General features: G+C 47.0%; 1 protein-coding gene across 1 annotated transcript in view; it reads left to right on the forward strand.

Annotated features, from left to right (window-relative positions):
• The window catches only part of LOC126428407 (rootletin-like), a 245,668-nt gene extending 223,457 nt beyond the window's left edge, over nucleotides 1-22,211 (forward strand). The window contains exons 21-22 of the mRNA XM_050090326.1: nucleotides 9,891-10,019; nucleotides 21,867-22,211. Of these exons, the coding sequence (XP_049946283.1) occupies nucleotides 9,891-10,019; nucleotides 21,867-21,887 (150 nt within the window). The 3' untranslated portion in view covers nucleotides 21,888-22,211. The remainder of the gene's footprint in view (nucleotides 1-9,890; nucleotides 10,020-21,866) is intronic.
• Nucleotides 22,212-22,541: the final 330 nt, after the last annotated feature.

The following is a 22,541-nucleotide window of genomic DNA, read 5'->3' on the forward strand; positions in this document are numbered from 1 at the left end:
AAAGTTAAGTAGTATACCATTTCTTTTGTAAATTGTTCACAAGTTTTGCTGGTTTGTGTGTTGCATGCCCCAAGTCTAGTTGGCCCTGTGATTGTTTGGCTGCTGTGAAGTAACAGAATCTACTTTTGTGGACGGGGGCTCTCTTGGACGACAAATGCATTTGATGAACGCAACGTTAAATGTGTGGCCTTTTTTTAGCATCCGAGTAGGACTGACTCTGGCATCAGCATACATGCAGTGCAATCCCAGATGTGGTCACTGGGATGGGAGTTCTGTGTCCTTGTCGCCACACCAAATTTACACATATTGAGCCTTAAATTGGCAAGAGAGAGAGGTGAAAACAGACAGGTAACAGAGGTCCCGTGTAAACGTTCTCCACATGAGAATAGCCCCTTTTAATTTCTTTGTTTTGGGAAACAGAAAAAATAACATATGGGTCACGTCTGGTGAATATAGAGGCTGAGGAGTAGTTACGGAATTAATTTAAACAAAAAATTCGTATTCCTCCACCTCACCCCGTACTACTCCCCAAAATGCAGACATGAGCGGCATTGGACTCTGTAAATAGTACTTCCTTGATCTCGTGGCTAGAACTCGGCACGCACTGTGCCATTAAAATCGAAGAACGTGGTAAGTGTAACCTTCACACTTGACTTCACTCGTTGAGCTTCGTTCAGTCTAGACAGTCCAGAGTGCTAACACTGGGATGATTGAATCTCAGTTTCCATATCATAACAGATAACACACATTTTGTCACCTGTCATGAAACATTTCAGTAGTTCTGCACTGCAAATGACTTCTAGTGACTCCTGAGCAGCTTTTTGTTGCTGCTGTTTTTGTTCAAATTTAGCATTCTGAGAACAAATTACACTGTAATATGTTTTGTACCAAAATAATTTAGACAGTTTTAAGACACGAGACAATTGCTATTCCGACATAATCCGTGACTTATCCGAATGTCATTCTGAGATCGTTCGTAACCGTTCCTTTCACTTCGGCTACAATTTTGTCATTCGACAGTGATCTAGGGCTTCCGGGACACACTTCACCGTCGACACCTTCGCGGTCATCTTTGAAACGCTTACGCCACTTGTAAATCCTTATTTTCCTCATATCGGACTCACCAAAACTGGTATTTAACTTTTAGAAAACTTACTCCTTTATTATAGTGAAATTTAAAACAAAGCACATATTGCTGAAACACGTGTACCCTTTTCGGCAACTGACAGCAGAATAAAAATTGGATACGGCCAACATCGAATGTGTACTTTTCGGGCACATTTAAGAATGACATTGAAAAAATTGCACGAATTGGGCTAGTACAAAACAGCCAGTACAAAATGCCAGTTAGTTTTTCAGCACACCTCATATGACTCTTTTATAGGTGGATGAATGTCTAATACCCACAATTAGCAAGGAAATCATAAAGTAATAAAATGAAACCGTGTAGGTGGAAATTTTTGAAGACACACACACTTATATAGTGGTCGGACAAAAAGTGCGAGAAATGCACGCTCGAAGATAAATGCAGGTGCTAGCCGAGGCTGCAGGTGTACACTGTCGTATTTCAGTAATTTGTCGCAAGTGTCATTCGTACTCGGAACGCTGTTCCACGTACCCGTGAGTGTATTATGTCAGATGTGGGCTTATTTTCGGTGCTTGTACGGTGATGCTTCTGTAACCAAGGTAGCTGAAGTGTTTTGTGTCCGAAGAGGCACTGTATCGAACATTTATACTGCTTACAGGGGAAGCGGAGAAACGTCATCAACTACGTGACAATGTGGACGAGAGTTGATGTCGAGTGATTGTGACAGGTGGTCATTGAAGAGGAATGTGATGAAAAATAAGAGGACCACAGCTGCAAAAGGACTTCAGAACTTCGTGATCCCTGTCGGCGTCAAAACGACACGGAGGGGCTCCGTAAGCGGGAAACTGCCGTGTGAGCTGGAATTCGAAAACCGCTCGTAAGTAATGCGTGTGCCCTTGATGGAAAACTGTGCTGCAGAAGCTATAAAACCTGGACTACGGACCGACGGAAGTCACTCGGTATCGCTTTACACCGTCTTCGACTTCTGGCCGAATTTGTGCCCCAGTGACGATTTGTGGAACCGTGTCTCGATATTCCGTGGGCCCCGCAGTTACTCTGCGAGGTCGTATCACGGTTGAGGATTGTGTGACCGTTTTGGCTGATCGGGTCAGTACTGTGGTACAGTGTTTGTTCCCCCACGTGATGCCATGTTCTGAGATAACGGGCGTGCTGCTCACAGAGCTCACACCGTCTGGGACCGGTTTTGTGAGCACGAAGAAGAATTGCCGCATCTCCCCTAGTCACCAGACTCGCCACGTGTCGATACTGTCGAGCCTCGGAAAGGAGGGGTACGTGATCGCTTTCCACCTCCGTCACCTTTACCTGAATATGCCGCTGTTTTGCAGGAAGAGAAGTTTAGGATTCCCTCGAAAACTGTACACCATCTGTAGGTATCTGTTCCGAGATGACTGGAATTGTTTTGAATGTCAGAAGATTTCTGCCACCGTATTAGGCACGGTAGTGTAAGTATGTATGTACGCTGCTAGCAGTTCGGTCTCTACTCAGGTACGGATTTGAAAGAAAGGCCTGAATTTAGATTGTGTTTATAGCTGGAAATGGAACTCATTCATTCACCCTTCATTCATTCAGGCTGTCGAGAAGCCTTCGGGGATGCCAAACGAGTCAGAGAATACGTTAACCTGACGTAAAGCCACTGTAGGACCTTAATCGGTGTAAGATATTAATAATATACGGTCTCTGTAGTGCTTGATGCTATTCAAATGTATGCCGTCTAAACTTAAGTTATTAAGAAAGCTTTTTATTGGAAGAAAAGCTACCATTTCCTCATATTTTTACATTTACAAGTACTGAGCCCTGTTTACAGTGCATGACCACTGATCTTACACCTTAATAACACACTGTTACTTTGCCACATAGCCTTTTAATCTCTGAATCGAGATAGCCCGATAATTTGTAGAAATAGTGGTCGATCGGGTGTGTTTTTTAATTTTCTTTTGATTTAGTGGGAATCCCCAATTTAGTGCTTTATGTCAGATGAGAGCCTGCCAAGTGTTGTACCACGAGAGTGTCTGTCTTGTCCTCCTCCTCCTCCTCCTCCTCCTCCTCCTCCCCCCCCCCCCCCCTCCATCTGACTCTCCCCACTCTCTCTTTCCATCTCATTAATCCCCCACCACTGCCTCCATCTCCTCCTCCCCCATCTCCCTGTTCATATCATCATTCTCTCTTCTCCTCTCCCTCTGTCCATCTCCTCGTCCCTCCCTTCCTCTGTCTGTCTGTCTCCTCCCCAGTCTCCCTCTCTGTCCATCTCCTGCCCCGTCTCCCTGCCCTTATCGCATTTGTGCCCTCTCTTCCACCCCCGTCTTCCTGTCCGTCTGCCCCTCCACCAACTATGTTCTACTTCCCCTCTCCCTATGCCCATTTCCCTCATCTCTGACAACCCCTTCTCCCTCCTGCCTCGGCCCATCTCTTTCTTCTCCCCGAGTTATCAGCCCATCTCCTCATCCCCCCACCTCTCTCTGTCCATCTTTTACTCTCCCCACTGCTCTCTGTCCATCGCATCTGCTACCTCTCTGACCACCTCCTCCTCCCAGCTCTCTCTATCCATCTCCTCCCTCCCCCCTCTGTCCATTTCTGTCTATCTCTCCCTGCCCTGTCTCTCTGTTCATCTCCCCCTTCTCACTTATCGCTATTCGTCTCCTCCTTTCAATTTCTCATTATTCATCTCCTCCAGCCCCCATTATCCACCTGCTCTTGCTCCCCTTTTCCTACTATTTCTCCCTGTCCAGATCTTCCTTATGCCCCCTACTCCCTACTCCCTCCTCTCTCTGTCCACTCCCTCTGTCCATGTCCTTCTGTCCCCCCTCTTTGTCCATGCCCTCCCCCCTCTCTGTCCATGCCCTCCCCCCTCTCTGTCCATGCCCTCCCCCCTCTCTGTCCATGCCCTCCCCCCTCTCTGTCCATGCCCTCCCCTCTCTCTGTCCATGCCCTCCCCCCTCTCTGTCCATACCCTCCCCCTCTCTGTCCATTGCCCCCTCTCTGTCCATCCCCCCCTCTATCCACCCCCCCTCTCTATCCACCCCCCCTCTCTATCCACCCCCCCTCTCTATCCACCCCCCTCTCTATCCACCCCCCTCTCTATCCACCCCCCTCTCTATCCACCCCCCTCTCTGTCCATACCCCCCTCTCTGCCCCCTCTCTGTGTCCATACCCTCCCCCCCTCTCTGTGTCCATACCCTGCCCCCCTCTCTGTGTCCATGCCCTTCCCCCCCTCTGTGTGTCCACGTCTTCCCCCCTCTCTGCCCATGCCCTCCTCTGTCCACCTCAACCTACCCCCAGCCATGCCCATCTGCACGTGTATCCCCGCAAAAAAGGTTGACAAAGCAGGCCGTACTGCTCCGACACCACACGCCTGTCGTACAGGGCAGCCTACATGTTAGCGGCTGGAAAACCATTTTTGTCCCCGACGTATAGGCTGCCTTGCAAAGTGAGCCAGTGAGGTAAGCTGATAGTATTTTGACACAACGTGCCTGTTTTGCAGGACAGCCCATACCACAGGCGCTGAAAAAATACATTTTTGCCTGTATTCGTACTCCTGTTGGAGCGAAGAGGTAAGAAACCCCACAGTTCTAATACTTTTGAAGTTTGCCATTTGTTGAAAGGCAGAAGCGCTGCATCACCGACAGTCACACAGATGAAAGGTGTGAAGCTTTGCTAACCACACACACACACACACACACACACACACACACACAAAACCTGTGACCCTACATTGTGCTCAGCTCAGTCGTCTGCCAGCTATTTACTGGCCCACGGTGAGTGTACTGGGGTGAGGTGGGGGTGTGGGGTGGGGAAGGGTGAGGGATGGAGAGAGGCAGGGAGGGCTCCTGGGAGAGTAGGGAGCATCTGTGGGCTAGCTGCTACATAGGGGTGCTGGTAGAGGGGCAGGTGGCACACAGCCAGGCGTTTGATTTCATGGACTAGGGTGTGAGATACAGCACACAGCTAGCTGATGCAGGGGACACAAATTGGGCAGGAATGGTGTGGTGTACACACACACACTCAATCTCTCTCACTCACTATTGGGAGAAGTGGGGGGGGGGGGGGGGGGGGGGGCAGCGAGTTACCTTAGGTTTGGGCCAGGGAGGTTACGGGAATGAAGGATGTGCTGTAAGGATAGCTCCCATCTGTACAGCTCAGATAAGCTGGTGGTAGTGGGGAGGATCTGGATGGCACGGGTTGTGAAGCAGCCATTTAAATGTCACCTGTTATGCTCTGTTGCATGTTTTGCCACTCAGTGTTCCCCTCGTTTTTGGCAACACTTTGGCGGTACCCTTCGTGCTAGTCGGTTGTCGTACCGATGTAAAACACTGTACAGTGGTTGCAGCAGAGCTGATATATAACACGGCTGCTTTCACAGCCGTGCAGACAACTCCACGTGCCGTGTGACCCCCGATAACAGTGTAACTCGTATCTAGTCGTATCTAACTTCTCGAAATCCTTCCCCCCAAATATATTCCTCCCAATTTGCCTTTCCTAGTTTCCTTTTTATCTCTTATGCGTGACAATAAATTTATTTTGCACACTTCACGACATATCACGTGCAATCGGATATACCCCGGTCACAAAACCACCTCCTGCCTCAACACAATTCCGTACACCCATCATTGTTATTCAACTCCCGTTCCTTGAATGCTGTATAAGCCATGGAATCCCCCCAATGACCTAACCCTAAAAATCCCTATTTCTAGAACTCACCACTCCTTTCTCAGTGACCTTCATCGTACAGATTCTGCCAGTCACTTTCCCTCACAAATCTGGTTCTACAAAATCGTGCCACCGTGGCACAGGCGTCCCTGAACCACCTCCACTCCCTCCACAAAATATTGGTACTGTGCAGTGCCCACTACCTACACCACATCACCCAGATTGAAACTCTGGCACTTCAATGCCTAGAAGAACATTCCAAACACCACCTCTACAAGTAGTGCACCCTTCAGACATCCTATTCGATCCTCGGGGCACCACTGGCTCTGACCCCCATCCTACCCACAGGGTTGCTCCTCCTCAATCCCTCGTAGCACCCAGACCCTGCTTAGCTGACCTTTTTAACCTACCACATCCTCCAAAACTCCTCAACAACACTGTACAAAATCCAGAGCGCAAACAATGCCAGAGCACTGTTGTTAACCTCTCCACCAAAACCCGTAGCCCTACACAAGTTTCAGCCCTATCCAAAGGCCTCACATCCAGCTTTACTCCCATGTTTAACCGTGTTGGACTTGTAATAGACCTACTCTCCGTCTCCTATTCTCTACAGTGGTGACACTTCTTTGCCACTAACCAAAGCCAATCCAATCCCAAAATCAAACCGAGTTGTCACAATTCGTACCGCCATCCAATTGTGACCCTCCCACACTCCCGACCGACCGTCCCCTGGTCACTTTCCAGAAATTCCTAACTTGCCACGTGCTCACAGTCCTTCCCCGAGTCCCTCCGTAATAACGACAACTGCTCCGCAGAAGAAAGGACTACCCTACACGACCTTAAAAACGGATCCCGATCCTATCGTCCTCTCGGCAGACAGGAGTTCCACCACTGTTTCGACGAACCGGAATGACGACCTGGGAGAGGGCCAGTTGTCCGACACCTCCGTCTACGAGTTCTACCGGAGTGACTCCGTCCCAGAAGTCTGACGTAACCTCCAGTCCCTGCTGAAATCCTCAGCCCCTTCCCAGAACCTCTCCCTCGGAGCCGTCTCCCTACTCACGCTGGCAACAGTCCGCAGATTCACCTTCTACGTGCTCCCCAAAATACACGTATCTGACAGTCGTAGGCACCCCTTTGTGGTACCCTCCTGTGCCAACCTTTACGCGGGCCACCTAGAGAAAACATTCGTAGCTTTCCAAAAGCCGAAACTCCTGGTCTGCATCAGGCTTATCGATGACATCTTTACGATCTGGACCCGAGGCCAGAACACCTTATCTTCATTCCTCAGCACCTCTCTCATCCCTCAGCTGGGCCTCTCCTACCCTTTGTGCCACCTTCCCAGATGTCGATCTCCTCTCCTCGGACGGCTCGGTCCACATCAGACTCGCCCGTCACCACTGACAGTTCGACAGCTTCCACCCCTTCCACACTGAAAGTCCCTCGGGTACAGCCCGGCCACCCGTGGTAGGTGCGTCTGCAGTGAAGAGAACTCCCTCGTACGGCGTGCCGGAGGCCTCGCAGAGGCCTTCACGAAAAAGGCAATACCCACCGGACCTAATTCACAAACGTATTTCCCGTGCCGTATTCTCGCACAGACACGATTCTCACATCCGTCCCGAGAATTAACCACAGAGAAGTGCTCCCCGTTTCGCCCAATACCGACTCGAACTGGAACGACCGAACCGCAACCTTCGTGAGAGCTCCGGTTATCTATCGTCGTGCCCTGACGTGTGGTTTGTCCTACCCGAGATAATTCCACGCCCACCCGACCTCCACAATATCTCAGTCTGTACCTGTGCCACTCCCGACCCGATCCCTCGCTGCAGGGATCGTAGCACCGAGGGAGACACAGATGCGAGACCTGACCGATCTGTCGGTCCGGCATCCCCCACTCCAGTCCCTTCACGGGCTTATCCTACCCCGTAGAGTTCAGGCCACCTGTGAAAGCAGCCATTTTATACAGCACCTCTGCTGCAACCACCGCAAAGCATTTTACATCGGTATGACAACCGACGAGCCGTCAACTAGAATGAATGGCCACCAGCAAACTGTTCCCGAAAGCGAGGTGGACTGCCTAGTGGCGTGGCAGACGAGATTTCAATGTCTGTGCCATTTGCATCCTCTCCACCACCACCACCTGCACAGATGGGAGCTATCCTTACAGCGCATCATTTGCTCCTGTGAGCATTCTGGCCTAGACCTAAGCTAACTCTCTGACTCCTCCCCCCTCCCCCTCCAGTAGTGTGTGTGTGTGTGTGTGTGTGTGTGTGTGTGTGTGTGTGTGTGTATTTACTACATCTAGATAAAGGGAAGTGCATTCCAAAAGCTAGACAAGTATTGAATCTTTTGTTTTGTACCTATTGATGACACTGGGCTTCTGCCTTCCAGTGAGTCGTCTCCTTTATTAATAAATAATTTGTAATTTATATACACTACTGGCCATTAAAGTTGCTACACCACGAAGATGACGTGCTACAGATGCGAAATTTAACCGACAGGAAGAAGATGCTGTGATATGCAAATGATTAACTTTTCAGAGCATTCACATAAGGTTGATGCCAGTGGTGACACGTACAATGTGCTGACATGAGGAAAGTTTCCAACCGCTTTCTCATGCACAAACAGCAGTTGACCGGCGCTGCCTGGTGAAACGTTGTTGTGATGCCTCGTGTAAGGAGGAGAAATGCGTACCGTCACATTTCCGACTTTGATAAAGGTCGGATTGGAGCCTATCACGATTGCGGTTTATCGTATCGTGACACTGCTGCTGGCGTCGGTCGAGATCCGATGACTGTCAGCGGAATATGGAATCGGTGGTTTCAGGAGGGTAATACGGAACACCGTGCTGGATCCCGACGGGTTCGTATCACTAGCAGTCGAGATGACAGGCATCTTATCCACATCGCTGTAACGGATCGTGTAGCCACGTCTCGATCCCAGAGTCGACAGATGGGGACGTTTGCAAGACGACAACCGTCTGCAAGAACAGTTCGATGACATTTGCAGCAGCGTGGACTATCAGCTCGGAGACCGTAGCTGCGGTTACCCTTGACGCTGAATAACATACAGCAGCGCCTGCGATGGTGTACTCGACGACGAACCTGGGTGCACGAATGGCAAAACGTCATTTTTTCGGACGAATCCAGGTTCTGTTTACAGCATCGTGATGGTCGCACCCGTGTTTGGCGACATTGCAGTGAACGCACATTGGAAGTGTATATTTGTCATTGCCATACTGGCGTGTCACCCGGCGTGACGGTATGGGGTGCCATCGGTTACACGTCTCGATCACCTCGTGTTCACATTGATGGCACCTCGAACAGTGAATGTTACATTTGAGATGTGTTACGACCCGTGGCTCTACTCTTCATTCGATCCCTGCGAAACCCTTCATTTCATGTTGCAGCTCCTGTATGAGCCTTTCTGGATAGAGAAAATGTTCGACTGCTGCCCTGGCCAGCACATTCTCGAGATGTCTAACAGATTGAAAACGTCCGGTCAATGGTGGCAGAGCAACTGGCTCATCACAATACGCCAGTCACTACTCTCGACGAACTGTGGTGTCCTGTAGAAGCTGCACAGGCAGCTGTACCTGTACACGCCATCCGAGCTCTGTTTGACTCGATGCCCAGGCGTATCGAGGCAGTTATTATGGCCGGAGGTGGTTGTTCTGGGCACTGATTTCTCAGGATCTGTGCACCCAAATTGTGTGAAAATGTAATCACATGTCAGTTCTAGTATAATATATTTGTCCAATGAATACCCGTGTATCATCTGCATTTCTTCTTGGTGTAGCAATTTTAATGGCCAGTAGTGTAGATAGATGTATTTTTGACACAGTATTCTTACTGTTCACTTCTTCTTCTTCTTCTTCTTCTTCTTCTTCTTCTTTTGCTGCTGCTGCTGCTGCTATTACTACGACTACTACTATTACTACGACTACTACTATTATTTTATTTACTTTGCTTTGAGTACACTGACCCAGAATTTAATTCCATAAGACAACAGGAAGTGAAAAGTATGCAAAATACGCCAACACACTCTCATCTCGCGACCGAGAGAGTGCTTCTGTGTCTCGACGCGCACTGCGTTCGGGCAGACCTCGAGTGTACGGTGCGGTGTGCGTTGCCCGCAGGTGTGGGCGCAGAAGCGGGAGGAGCAGTGTCGGCAGGAGTGGCGCCGCCTCGAGGAGGGCTACCGCGCCTCCCTGCTGGAGCTGCAGCAGCGCATGGACCGGGTGCTCGACCACCAGGGGAAGCGGCAGGTGAGCCGGTAGCAGAGACACACCTACACGAGTTCCTGTCCGATATAGAGTGCCACAAATCAGGTAATGTGACAGACTTGTTGTTGCAGTCGATCACAGCTCTTGAAGTTCACTTGTTTTATAACTCGGTCTGTGTGTGTTCCCCGCCTCCGTGTCTGTGGATGAAACTGTCTTCGTAGCTCGGTGTTCTTTTTCTAAGCAACTCGGAAGAGGTGCTGTCGACTGACGCCGGACTCGTCTGTGCACTGTAGCCGAACTGTATTTAGTTCGCATTCACAAAAATGAAAAGTACTCTTCATTCTATACGACGTACAGCGACAGTGACTCTGTGTCTCGAGTGAGACTCGGAGTCTAAATACGCGAAATGAATTTCAGAGATACGCCACTCCCCACAAGTCGTAGACAGGCACAACAAAAAGCCTGTCAGAAAGTGAGCTTTCGGTCAACAAGGCCTTTGTCGAAAATAGACTACACACACACACACACACACACACACACACACACACAAGAGGCAACTGGGTGCGCATAACAGGGAGGCTGGGGCAGGGAGGGGGAGAGACAGCACAGTACGGGTGGGGGACAGTAAAAGTATTGCTAGTGGGGGTGTGCAGGCATAAGGTGGAGAGAGGGTACATCAGCTAGCTGCAGTCGAGAGGTTAGGTGGTGGGCGGGGGAAGATGGGGGGGGTGGGGGCAGGGGAAAGGCCGAGGGGGTTAAGGGGAACGTAGGATATATTGCAGGCAGAGTTTCCACCTCCGCAATTCGGAAAAGCTGATGTCGGTGGGAAGGATCCGTATGGCACAGGCCGTGAAGCAGACATTGAAATGAAGGACGCCACGTTAGCAGTGCGCTCGGCAACAGGGTGGTCCACTCGTTTACTGGCCGCAGTTTGTCGGTGGCCGTTCCTGCCGACAGACAGCTTGTCGATTGTCGTGTCTACGTAGAATGCTTTACAGTGGTTGCAGCTTAGCTGGTAGACGACGTGACTAGTTTCGCAGGTAGCCCTGCCTTTCGTGGGGTAGGTGATGTTTGTGACCGGACTGCAATGTGGAAGGATGTTAGGGATAGGTCTCGCATCTCGTTCTTTTACAGGGACACGAGCCACGAGGCAACAGATCGGAAGCAGGGGTCGTGTAGGGACGGACGAGGATATTGTGTAGCTGCGGTGGGCAGCGGTGGAATACCACTGCGAGAGGTGTGGCAAGGATAGTCGGCAGGACATTTCTCGTGTCAGGGCACGACAAGAGGTAGTCAGAAACACGGCGGAGAATGTAGTTCAGTTGCTCCGAGGTACTGAGTCCTGAGGGGAATGCTCCTCTGTGGCCAGACAGTGGGACTTTGGGAGTTGGTGGGTGACTGGGAAGATAAGGCACGGGGTGTATGTTTTTGTAAGGTTGTGGGAGTAATTACGGTCCGTACAGGCCTCGGTCAGATGACCACAGGTGACTAGGCTGTGTGGAAGGGACTCCTCTGTACGAAATGGGTGGCAGCTGTCGAAGTGGAGGTATTGCTGGCGGTCGATAGGTTCGGTACAGACAGAGGCATCGATGTCGCCATCTTTGAGGTGGAGGTTGTAATAGAACATATTAAAGGCTTTACTTTACCGAAGTATGTGATACCCTCCAAATTCAACCAGTTTAACGAGTATTTATGATTATAGAAAAGTTATTGTGTATGTTAACAATGATTGCACAACATGTCTCCATAAACAGTCAACCCGTTAAATCATACTGAATAACTGACCCACACAAAAGTTAATATCACTTGATCACTGATACAGCAAATGTCATCATGTAAAAACACTAAGTTTATCTTAAATAATTAATATGAAGTACGAAAAATAGTAGCCAACTTAGGTATTTTGGATCTCCTTAAATAAAAATCACCCAGTGAAACCTATTTGTTCACTAGGAGTGTTTTCACTCAGTATTCACGTAATCAATCCTATTTTAGACGAAAACCAATGTAATTCTTAATAATTCATGTTACTTACTTATTTATGCAAATTAGAGAAGTCAATTGACAAACTTCTAAAAAACGGCCTTTTTGTAACAAAGAATTATTCTGTCAAGTCTACAAATCTGTCTGTCATTTTAATAACATGTTAAATTATGTCACTCGATGCAAATTAATAACTTTTCTGCACAAATTATGATAACAGATGTACATGTGACTTGTAAACTATATCTCTTTTTAGTAGTTCTTTGACAATGTTATAAATACAAGCAGCAAGAACGGTCGGGAGTCAGTCGGAATGTCACTCTGGTAAAGTGTGTTTGTGTGTTATTGTTTGAGGTGGATAAACAATGCAAAGATCATGTAATGGAAGTACTACTTTGTGTTGTCATGGTCTTTGGTAGACAGTGGAATTAAGATGGCCACCATAATAAATATTTGAAGGTTACATATTTGTTGGTTTCGCTCATTCTTTATCATCAAAAGCACATAAAAAACACGGGACCTCATGTTTTTAACCCTAGACAACCAGATTTAGAGCCAGCATCAGCATCGAGACACAGCAGCGATCCAGCAAGCAGCAGCGATTACTACAACGCATTTTAATGGTGCCAACCTAACATCAAGTGCTAACAAGCTCCGTAAATGGGAGTGTAATAGTGCGATTACAGCAATTAGCTATATCAACGACTAGGCGACCATTACAAGGTCCACACGAGGAAGGTGGCTTATTAGGTGGAGTAGGAAGCGAATGGCGAGGTGAAGTGAATGGGGGAGAAGATGAGATGTGGAGGAATGTGGATAGGTGGTCCTCGGTCTCATTGCAGATCCCAAAGATGTCGTCAGTGAATCTGAACCGGGTGAGGAGTTTGGGATTCCTCTAGATGGCCCGTGAATAAATTGGCATAGGATGGTGCCGTGCAGGTGCCCATAGCCGTAACCTGGATTTGTTTGTAAGTATTGCCTTCAAAAGGAAAAGTAATTGTGGGTAAGGATATAGTTGCTCATGGTGACTAGGAAGGAAGTAGTCGGTTTGGAATCCGTCTGGCATTGGGAAAAGTAATGTTCAGTAGCAGTAGGGCGATTGGCATTGTGGATGTTTGTGTAAAGGAAGGTGGCATCAATACTGGCGAGCAGGGTACTGTGTGGTAAAGTAACTGGAACTCTGGAGAGTCTGCGGAGGAAATGGTTGGCATCTTGTATATAGGAGGGTAGGTTGTGGGCAATAGGCTGAAGGAGTCGGTCTACGAGAGCAGAGATTTTGGGTGGGGACACAATAACCAGCCACAGTGGGGCATCCTGGGTGGTCGGTGTAACATTACAAGAGTATGTCCTATATAGTCAGGTCTACTTTGCGTCACACGAGTGTAGCGGGGTTGAAACCAGTAGTGACCCGTGACGTCATACCGACTTGAGATTTTTTTTTATACGTACCGTTTATTTCTAAATTTCATTGATAATTTACAAAGTAAAGAATTTAATTATGTACAATATTTAATAGGTAATGAGTTTCAGTGAGATAGATATAAATAGGTTTAGACATAGTAAATCACCTCGTTGCATTATGCACGATATGTTTTCTCTTTGTAAGAACAAAAACTTCCGTGTTGTTCGAGTGCACGATCGAGTAGCCGTCGAGTGCGGATCTGCTGTAACTTTCACGAATGGGCACAGAATTGTTAATTTACAACCCGCAGTTGATTTAAAAATTATTCTAGGGAACCACGGCCCGACTTTGGTGCAAACAGATTGCACACGAATTGTCAAATATTGGCGCGAAGTTTAAGATACGCGGCTGAATATCGGGCGTTGTCGTCATGTGAGTGATTCGGTAACATTAACCGCAGTTTACGGATGTTAGCTTGATAATTACTATCAAAGAGTTACATGAGCGGCATAGTAATCGTCTCGATGATTAAAGCAAGCGAGAAGCGATTTACTGTCGGGATACGACAAATATTAATCATTGCATAAAACTTCCTGGCAGATTAAAACTGTGTACCGGACCGAGACTCGAACTCGGGACCTTCGCCTTTCGCGGGCAAGTGCTCTGCCAACTGAGCTACCCAAGCGCGACTCGTGACCCGTCCTCAGCTTTACTTCTGCCAGTACCTCGCCTCCTACCTTCCAAACTTTACAGAAGCTCTCCTGCGGACCATGCAGAACTAGCACTCCTGAAAGACAGGAGACATCTGGCTGCAACGTCTCACTTCACACGGACCGACTGAATAAGTACTTTCCATTGAAATGCGAAACTTGCAGGTATTAGTAGACTAGTGAATCAGAACTCGGTATAGTATTCTTTTGTGTGTGTCGTAACAACATCAGTAGCAGCAGTGTGTTGGGAGATTTAATTTGTGAAAATGCATACTCGAAGAAAAAGAGAGTTTTATAAGAGTGTGAAAAATATGGACGCAGGGAGTAGCAATGAGGAAACAGAAGCTGGGCCTCAGGGAGAGGCGTTCCAGGAATTAAGTGTGGGACAGACATTGCATGCGCTAAGGGTGGAGAGCCATGAAATGTCACATGCGAAAGAGATAGAATCACAAACACCAGGTTGGGGTGAAAGTGATGTGGACAGAGACGCCGAGACATTGGATTTGTTTGTGGTATTAAACACAAACGTGGATTGACTGAACACAGATATGAGTTGATTGGGGGGGAACATGCGTTCACTGAACACAGATTTGAGTTCATTGAAAACAGACGTGTGTTCACTGAACACAGACGTAGGTTCATTGAAAACAGAAATGTGTTCACTGAACTCAGACATAGGTTCATTGAAAATGGAAATGGGTTCCCTAAATGAGAAATTTGAGAAATTACAACTCAACTGGGAAGAACAATTAAAAGTTAAGTTTGAAGAATTTGAAACAAAAGTATCTAAGGATATAAATGATTTAAATTCTGACCTTAAAGGAGAAATAAATGAAGTAGACAGTAAATGTAATATTAATTCACAAGGGCATACCGATTTATCAAACAGTCAGTAGTTGCGAAAGAAGTTGTCTGAAAACCAGGGTGCAGATTGAAGATCTGTCCGCAAAAGACCTCTAAATATGTCTGCTTGTGTCTGTATATGTGTGGATGGATATGTGTGTGTGTGTGGGAGTGTATACGCGTCCTTTTTTCCCCCTAAGGTAAGTCTTTCCGCTCCCGGGATTGGAATGACTCCTTACCCTCTCCCTTAAAACCCACATCCTTTCGTCTTTCCTTCTCCTTCCCTCTTTCCTGATGAGGCAACAGTTTGTTGCGAAAGCTTGAATTTTGTGTGTGTGTGTGTGTGTGTGTGTGTGTGTGTGTGTGTGTGTGTGTGTGTGTGTGTGTGTGTGTGTGTGTGTGTGTTTCTATCGGCCTGCCAGCGCTTTCGTATGGTAAGTCACATCATCTTTGTTTTTAAATATATTTTTCCCACATGGAATGTTTCCCACGTGGGAAAAATTATATATAAAAACAAAGATGAGGTGACTTACCGAACGAAAGCGCTGGCAGGTCGATAGACACACAAACATACACACAAAATTCAAGCTTTCGCAACAAACTGTTGCCTCATCAGGAAAGAGGGAAGGAGAGGGGAAGACGAATGGAAGTGGGTTTTAAGGGAGAGGGTAAGGAGTCATTCCAATCCCGGGAGCGGAAAGACTTACCTTAGGGGGAAAAAAGGACAGGTATACACTCGCACACACGCACATATCCATCCACACATACAGACACAAGCAGACATATTTAGAGGTCTTTTGCGGACAGATCTTCAATCTGCACCCTGGTTTTCAGACAACTTCTTTAGCAACTACTGACTGTTTGATAAATCGGTATGCCCTTGTGAATTAATATTACATTTACTGTCTTATTTCATTTATTTCTCCTTTAAGTTCAGAATTTAAATCATTTACATCCCTAGATACTTTTGTTTCAAATTCTTCAATCTTAACATTTAATTGTTCTTCCCAGTTGAGTTGTAATTTCTCAAATTTCTCATTTAGGGAACCCATTTCCATTTTCAATGAACCTATGTCTGAGTTCAGTGAACACATTTCTGTTTTCAATGAACCTACGTCTGTGTTCAGTGAACACACGTCTGTTTTCAATGAACTCAAATCTGTGTTCAGTGAACGCATGTTCCCCCCCCAATCAACTCATATCTGTGTTCAGTGAATCCACGTTTGTGTTTAATACCACAAACAAATCCAATGTCTCGGCGTCCCTGTCCGTTATCACACTAGTGGAAATCTCTGCCTCACTCGGGCCACGGCTGTGGCACCTGTCTCCGTATCTGTTTCAGTATCGTGCACATCACTTTCACCCCAACCTGGTGTTTGTGATTCTATCTCTTTCGCATGTGACATTTCATGGCTCTCCACCCTTAGCGCATGCAATGTCTGTCCCACACTTAATTCCTGGAACGCCTCTCCCTGAGGCCCAGCTTCTGTTTCCTCATTGCTACTCCCTGCGTCCATATTTTTCACACTCTTATAAAACTCTCTTTTTCTTCGAGTATGCATTTTCACAAATTAAATCTCCCAACACACTGCTGCTACTGATGTTGTTACGAAACACACAAAAGAATACTATACCGAGTTCTGATTCACTAGTCTACTAATACCTGCAAGTCTCGCATTTCAATGGAAAGTAATTATTCAGTCGGTCCGTGTGAAGTGAGACGTTGCAGCCAGATGTCACCTGCGCTGTAATGTACTCACGCCCCACGTTGCGCGCCAAATGTGACCTTCCCTTCTCTCTTTGCTCCGTTTCTTCCGATGATCTTTCCTCTTCTTTCTTGCTCCTTCGTACCGCGGCTATATCTCGGGGTTTTCAATGCAGAAATGTAGTGAGAAGGGGCGCGTGTGTGTAAGGTGGTTCACGATATCGTAGTGCTGTGAGGGAGCGTCACTCGTGCCTCTGGTTCGAGAATACTGACGACTGAAGTTCGAACATTTCTCAGAAGAAAAACAGGTATGTGCTCTCTTTTCTTTTAAGACTATAAATTGTAGCGTAGCTAGTACTATCTAACGCTGTACTAAACTGCATGAGCGCGACACCATTGGTGGAGTTTCAACCTTGAAAGAAGTTTATTAATTCCAATTAGCTGAAATAAAAAAAAAGGCTCATCTTACCTGTTGGTCACTCACAGTTAGAGTAATTAGTTTCTGATATGTGTGTAGTGGTCATTAATACTTAAAAGATTGTTTCAATAATTCTATCACTGTTTGTTTATGAGTTGCTAAGCAACTTATCAACAAGCTGACTGTGCAATGATTAATGTTTGTCGTATCCCGACAGTAAATTGCTTCTCGCTTGCTGTAAGCATCGAGACGATTACTGTGCAGTTCGTGTAGGTCTTTGATAGTTATTATCGAGCTAACATCCGTAAACTGCAGTTAATGTTACTGAGTCACACACGCGACGATAAGGCCCGATATCCAGCTGCGTACCTTAAACACAGTGCCGATATTTGAGAATTCGCGTGCAATTTGTTTGCACCAAAGTTGGGCCGTGCTTCCCTAGAATAATTTTTAAATCACTTGTGGGTTGTAAATTAACAATTCTATGCCCACTCGTGAAAGTTACAGCAGATCCGCACTCGACAATTACTCGATCTCGCACTCGAGCAACACAGAAGTTTTTGTTCTTACAAAGAGAAAACATATCGTGCATAATGCAACGAGGTGATTTGTCATGTCAAAACATATTTATATCTGTCTCATTAAAACTCTTTACCTACTAAATGTTGTAAATAATTAAATTCTTTACTCTGTAAATTATGAATAGAATTTATAAATGAATTACATGTATAAACAAATCTCAAGTTGACATGACATCACAAGTCACTACTGGTTTCAACTCCACTGCACTCAAGTGACGCAATGTAGATGTGACTATACAGGACACACTCATGTAATGTAATGTAGATGTGACTATATAGGACACACTCATGTAATGTAATGTAGATGTGACTATATAGGACACACTCGTGTAATGTAATGTAGATGTGACTATATAGGACACACTCGTGTAATGTAATGTAGATGTGACTATATAGGACACACTCGTGTAATGTAATGTAGATGTGACTATATAGGACACACTCGTGTAATGTAATGTAGATGTGACTATATAGGACACACTCGTGTAATGTAATGTAGATGTGACTATATAGGACACACTCGTGTAATGTAATGTAGATGTGACTATATAGGACACACTCGTGTAATGTAATGTAGATGTGACTATATAGGACACACTCGTGTAATGTGACAGTGGCCGTGACGGCCAACAAGCTGCCTGTCCGTTTGAATGGCTGCTGACAAACTGTGGTCAAGGAACAACTTGACCACTCTGAGTAAGCTACCCAACACAATGTTCTTCATTTCAATGACTGCTTCACATCCTGTGTCATCTGGATCCTTCCCACCAACACCAGTTTTTCTGAATGGCGCAGTTGGTAACTCTTTCCTTCAATATACCATAAACCTCTTGGCCTTAACCTTCGTTAGTCATTGTTCTTACCCATTGATACCTTTCCCTGTTCCCACTCCAGCACCACATAGAGTGTGTGTGTGTGGGGGGGGGGGGGGGGGGGGGGGGGATGGGTGCGCGCGCGTGCATGCGGTCGCGCACGCGCGCTGTGTGTGTTGTCTATTTTTGACAAAGGTCTTGTTGGGCGAAAGCTGACTTTCTGACTTTCCGACAGGCTTTTTGTCGTGCCTATCTAGAACAGCATCTCAGCTATATAGTAAGTAGCAACTATCCTTTTCATAAAATTTTATCCTCTTAAGAGGTTTTTTCATTAAATTGTACTTAATCTATGTTATTGTCACAGCAACCGTACTTCAGTTCACTTTGAATTCCACAAACATGTCTGTCATCTTAACAGAAACTGGTCTTCCACTTTGCATCTCTGTAATATTTCCAAAGTAGTGGAGAATTTAATGTTCTAGTTTTGTAGTATAATTCAGCAGAAGTATTTAGTTTGCATTCATCTGTGTAATAATGATGTTTTTTCCTTGTGCATCTGTCGAACAAATCTTACTTTCCAAAACTGTCTTTTAATTAGCCTCGCCAATCGTCGTGGGAGCTACTCAAACGTACGGCGAGTTGGCACTCGTGTCGGCTCCTCGAGTCTCTGTGCTTTCCGACTCTGTCCCGGGGCAGTTTTCGCCGAGGTTGCTCCGCCACTTCCGACTCGGTATTACTGGACTCAGCCGTCCGAACGGCCTTTTCCTGCTGTTGTCACCTTATTGCTGTCTCGTTTTATTTGACAAAAGCCTACGACACCTGGCAACACCGCATTCTCACTGCTTTGCACGAGCGGGGTCTCCCAGGCCCACTTCTCGTTTCTACACGGAACTTTTTGTCGCTCCAAACCTTCGGAGTTCGAGTCGGTGCTTCACACCGTCCCCTCCCCCCACCCCCTCCCGCCACATCCGAGAGAAAGGAGTCCCGCAGTGCTCTGTACCGAGTGTCCCACTCTTTCTCGTGGCCGTTAGTGGTCTCGCAGTGGTAGTCGGGTGCTCCGTATTACGCTTCTTGTATCCTGAAGTTTTGTTTTCTTTCCTTTTGCTCATCTACTATTGGTGTGGCTGAAAGTCACAGTTGTGGGCCCCCACTCACAGCTTTCAGTTTTCAGCTGGCAAGACTCACCTCACACACTTCTGTCGTCGTCATGCTGTCCACCTGCATCCGGAACTTTACCTCGACGACCGACTACTTGACGCAGTGGAGACTTATCGCCTTTTGGGACCGAATTTTGACACACGTTTAACTCGGCTTCCCCGTCTCGTCAGTTAAGCAAAAGTGCTGGCGGCAACTCACCATTCTCCGATGCCCGAGTCACACCGCCTGGGGTGCAGATTGCCCTACACTGTTGCAGCCGCACAAACACCTCGTACAGTCCCGTCTCGACTACGTGAGCCCGACGTACGGCTCGGCGGCACCCTCGGCAGTGCGAGTGCTGTACGTCACTGCGGACTTCTACGCGTGACGGGAGCTTTCCGGACGAGCTTAGTGAACGGCCTGCTCGTGAAAGCTCGTATTCTTCCATTGCGGATCGGGTGACGACAACTGCTAGCAAATTGTACCCCACACGTTCGCAGCTCGCCCCGACATCCGAGTTACTGTCTCACTTTCGCTAACACGGCGTTCCGTCTCCCGCAACTGCGGCCCACGTTGGGGACTACAATTGCAGTCCGTATCCGATCCCTTCTCGGTGAACTCGACTCGTTCCCTCTACCACCTTTGCTCCGGATCTACTCACGTGCACCTCCACTGTCTACACTTTGGCCACTGCTTCGTCTGGATCTTTCGCGAGGCTCAAAAGACTCATTTTCTCCCGAGGCCCTCCGCAGCCAATTTTTCTCTATTCTCGGCGAGTTCCGTGGCTCAGAAATAGTCCACGAGGATGGCTCGACAGTCGCCTCGGCTTCTCTTACGCTCGTGCCGTACGTACCGGACGGTACTCCTTGCCGGATAGTGCTGCAGTGTTTTCACTGCAGAGTCGGTAGCCTTCTCTCGCGTACTCGAGCGTATCTGCTCCTGCGCAGGTGAGTCCTCGCTCGTCTGTAGTAACTCCTTCGGCAGCCTACGAGCTCTCGACTGGTGTTTCCTCGCCGTCCTTCGGTAATGATTGTGTGGGAATCTGTTTGTGCCCTCGAAAACCGTGGACGTTCGGTGGCCTTCGTCTGGACCTCAGGACGTATCGGAATCCTCGGAAATCGACTTGCCAACAGACTGACCGAACATGCTACCAGTAAGCTGACTCGGGAGATCGGTTCACTGGAGACTGATCTTCGATCGGTCTTGTGCCTTAAAGTTTTCAGGATCTGGAATACCGAATGGCACGACCTGAGTACGCCAAATAAATTTCGTGCTATAATGGAGACACCGAATGCGTGGAAGTCGTCCACGTTAGCCACTCTCGGGGGCTCTGTTGTCCTACACCGGCTCCACACGGGTCGTATTCGGCTGATTCACAGTCACTAGGACCTACCACAGTATCACTGCACTCTCGATTGGCAAAAGTCCACATTCTGTCGGACTGTCCCAATCTAGCTGCTCCGAGGCAGTCTTTTAACCTTCTTGATGCACAGCCTACAGTGTTCAGGAGGGGGGTGTTATCCTGAGCATCTGGCCTTCTCTCCCAGACTTTCACCATACCTCCACGTTTCTCTTGCCTCGTATTTTTCGGCTGGAGATTTTAGTGTGTTGCAGAATGGCTGGCTCATCCTTTTTTATTCTTGTGATAGCCAGCCCAAGCCATCTGCTACTTTGTTTTCACACCTTCTGCCACCATTTTCCTTTTAGTTAATATTTTCACTTGTGGCACGCTTCTTTTGTTTTCTCCTTCTGCACGGTTACACAGTTTGTTTTACGTATTTTGTTCCTTCTTGAGATTTTAGGTGATAGGATACTTTTGGGGTACGGTTTTTGTCCGAGACTTGTGTGACCTCAGAAAAAGGGACTGATAACTGAGCACTTTAGTCCCTCTACTCCCCAAACTGCCCAACTGACTTCTGATGCATTCTCATTAGGGATACTGTTACATCACAACAGTTGCTGTAATTGCATCACCTCCTGCTCGTGTCAGGCGAGTCTGGAGTTTCAGCTGGTATGCACACTAGCAGATATGTGACTCAATAATGCCCGAGGGGATGAAAGTAGCTAATTTCAAATGAAATAATTGCTTATTTCAAATGAAAGACTGTCTCAGATAGGAAAAGACCTATGCTAACATCTTCAAATTTGTACAAGTTTGCCAACATTGCATGACAAATTTTCTTCAAAATGGAACTTTTCTTTACTGAAGCCCATAAGCTGTGTTCTATAAATTAGCGAAACCTTCCCGAGCCTAGAAATAAAGTCTTTTAAGATAATTCTTGTCATTTCCTGTTTCAGGCACCTCGGGATAACAGTTAATGCCGCAGATGCTCTCCCCGTTTCAACTGGGAAGGATGTTCCGCACAGAGGGAAGTGCTTCCTCTGCTGTCCATTGGAAAACGTCCCACATCGGGGATGGACCACTGCAAAAAGTTGCAGAAGTCTGTCCCCTACTGTTATTTGACCTCCACAATTTAGAGTTCCTAGGAATTCGACTACGTGTGCCTTACATTCCTACCGACCGTCCACATATGTGCCTGACTGGTGTTTTAATGACATGTACACACACGAGAGTATTGTAAAACAGATATTTGTATGTAAGACGACGTTTTATAAATCACTCCGTACAGGGGCTGATCTTCAGACTGTTGACAGTGAATTTGAGCTGGTCTCGATTTGATACATATCTTTTATATACAAATATATATTGCTATTTGAAATATAGTGCTGTTTTGATCACATGCAAAATGTGATCAAAATAGCACCATAATTTAGCTACCACACTTGGAAATTGAATTTTTTGCATTTTGTGAGAATACTGAAATCAAAATTCTCGTACAGGTTGTTATATTTATGAGAGTCGTTCAAATACAAACTGGAATATCAGAATGCAGCTTTATTGGTGTTACATAGTAATACAAATGGGGCGCCCTGTTTTTGTACACAGATTACAACAATGGAAATGTTTACTGC

This window comes from Schistocerca serialis, chromosome 12 (assembly GCF_023864345.2).
Source record: "Schistocerca serialis cubense isolate TAMUIC-IGC-003099 chromosome 12, iqSchSeri2.2, whole genome shotgun sequence".
In the NCBI taxonomy this organism is placed as follows: Eukaryota; Metazoa; Arthropoda; class Insecta; order Orthoptera; family Acrididae; genus Schistocerca; species Schistocerca serialis.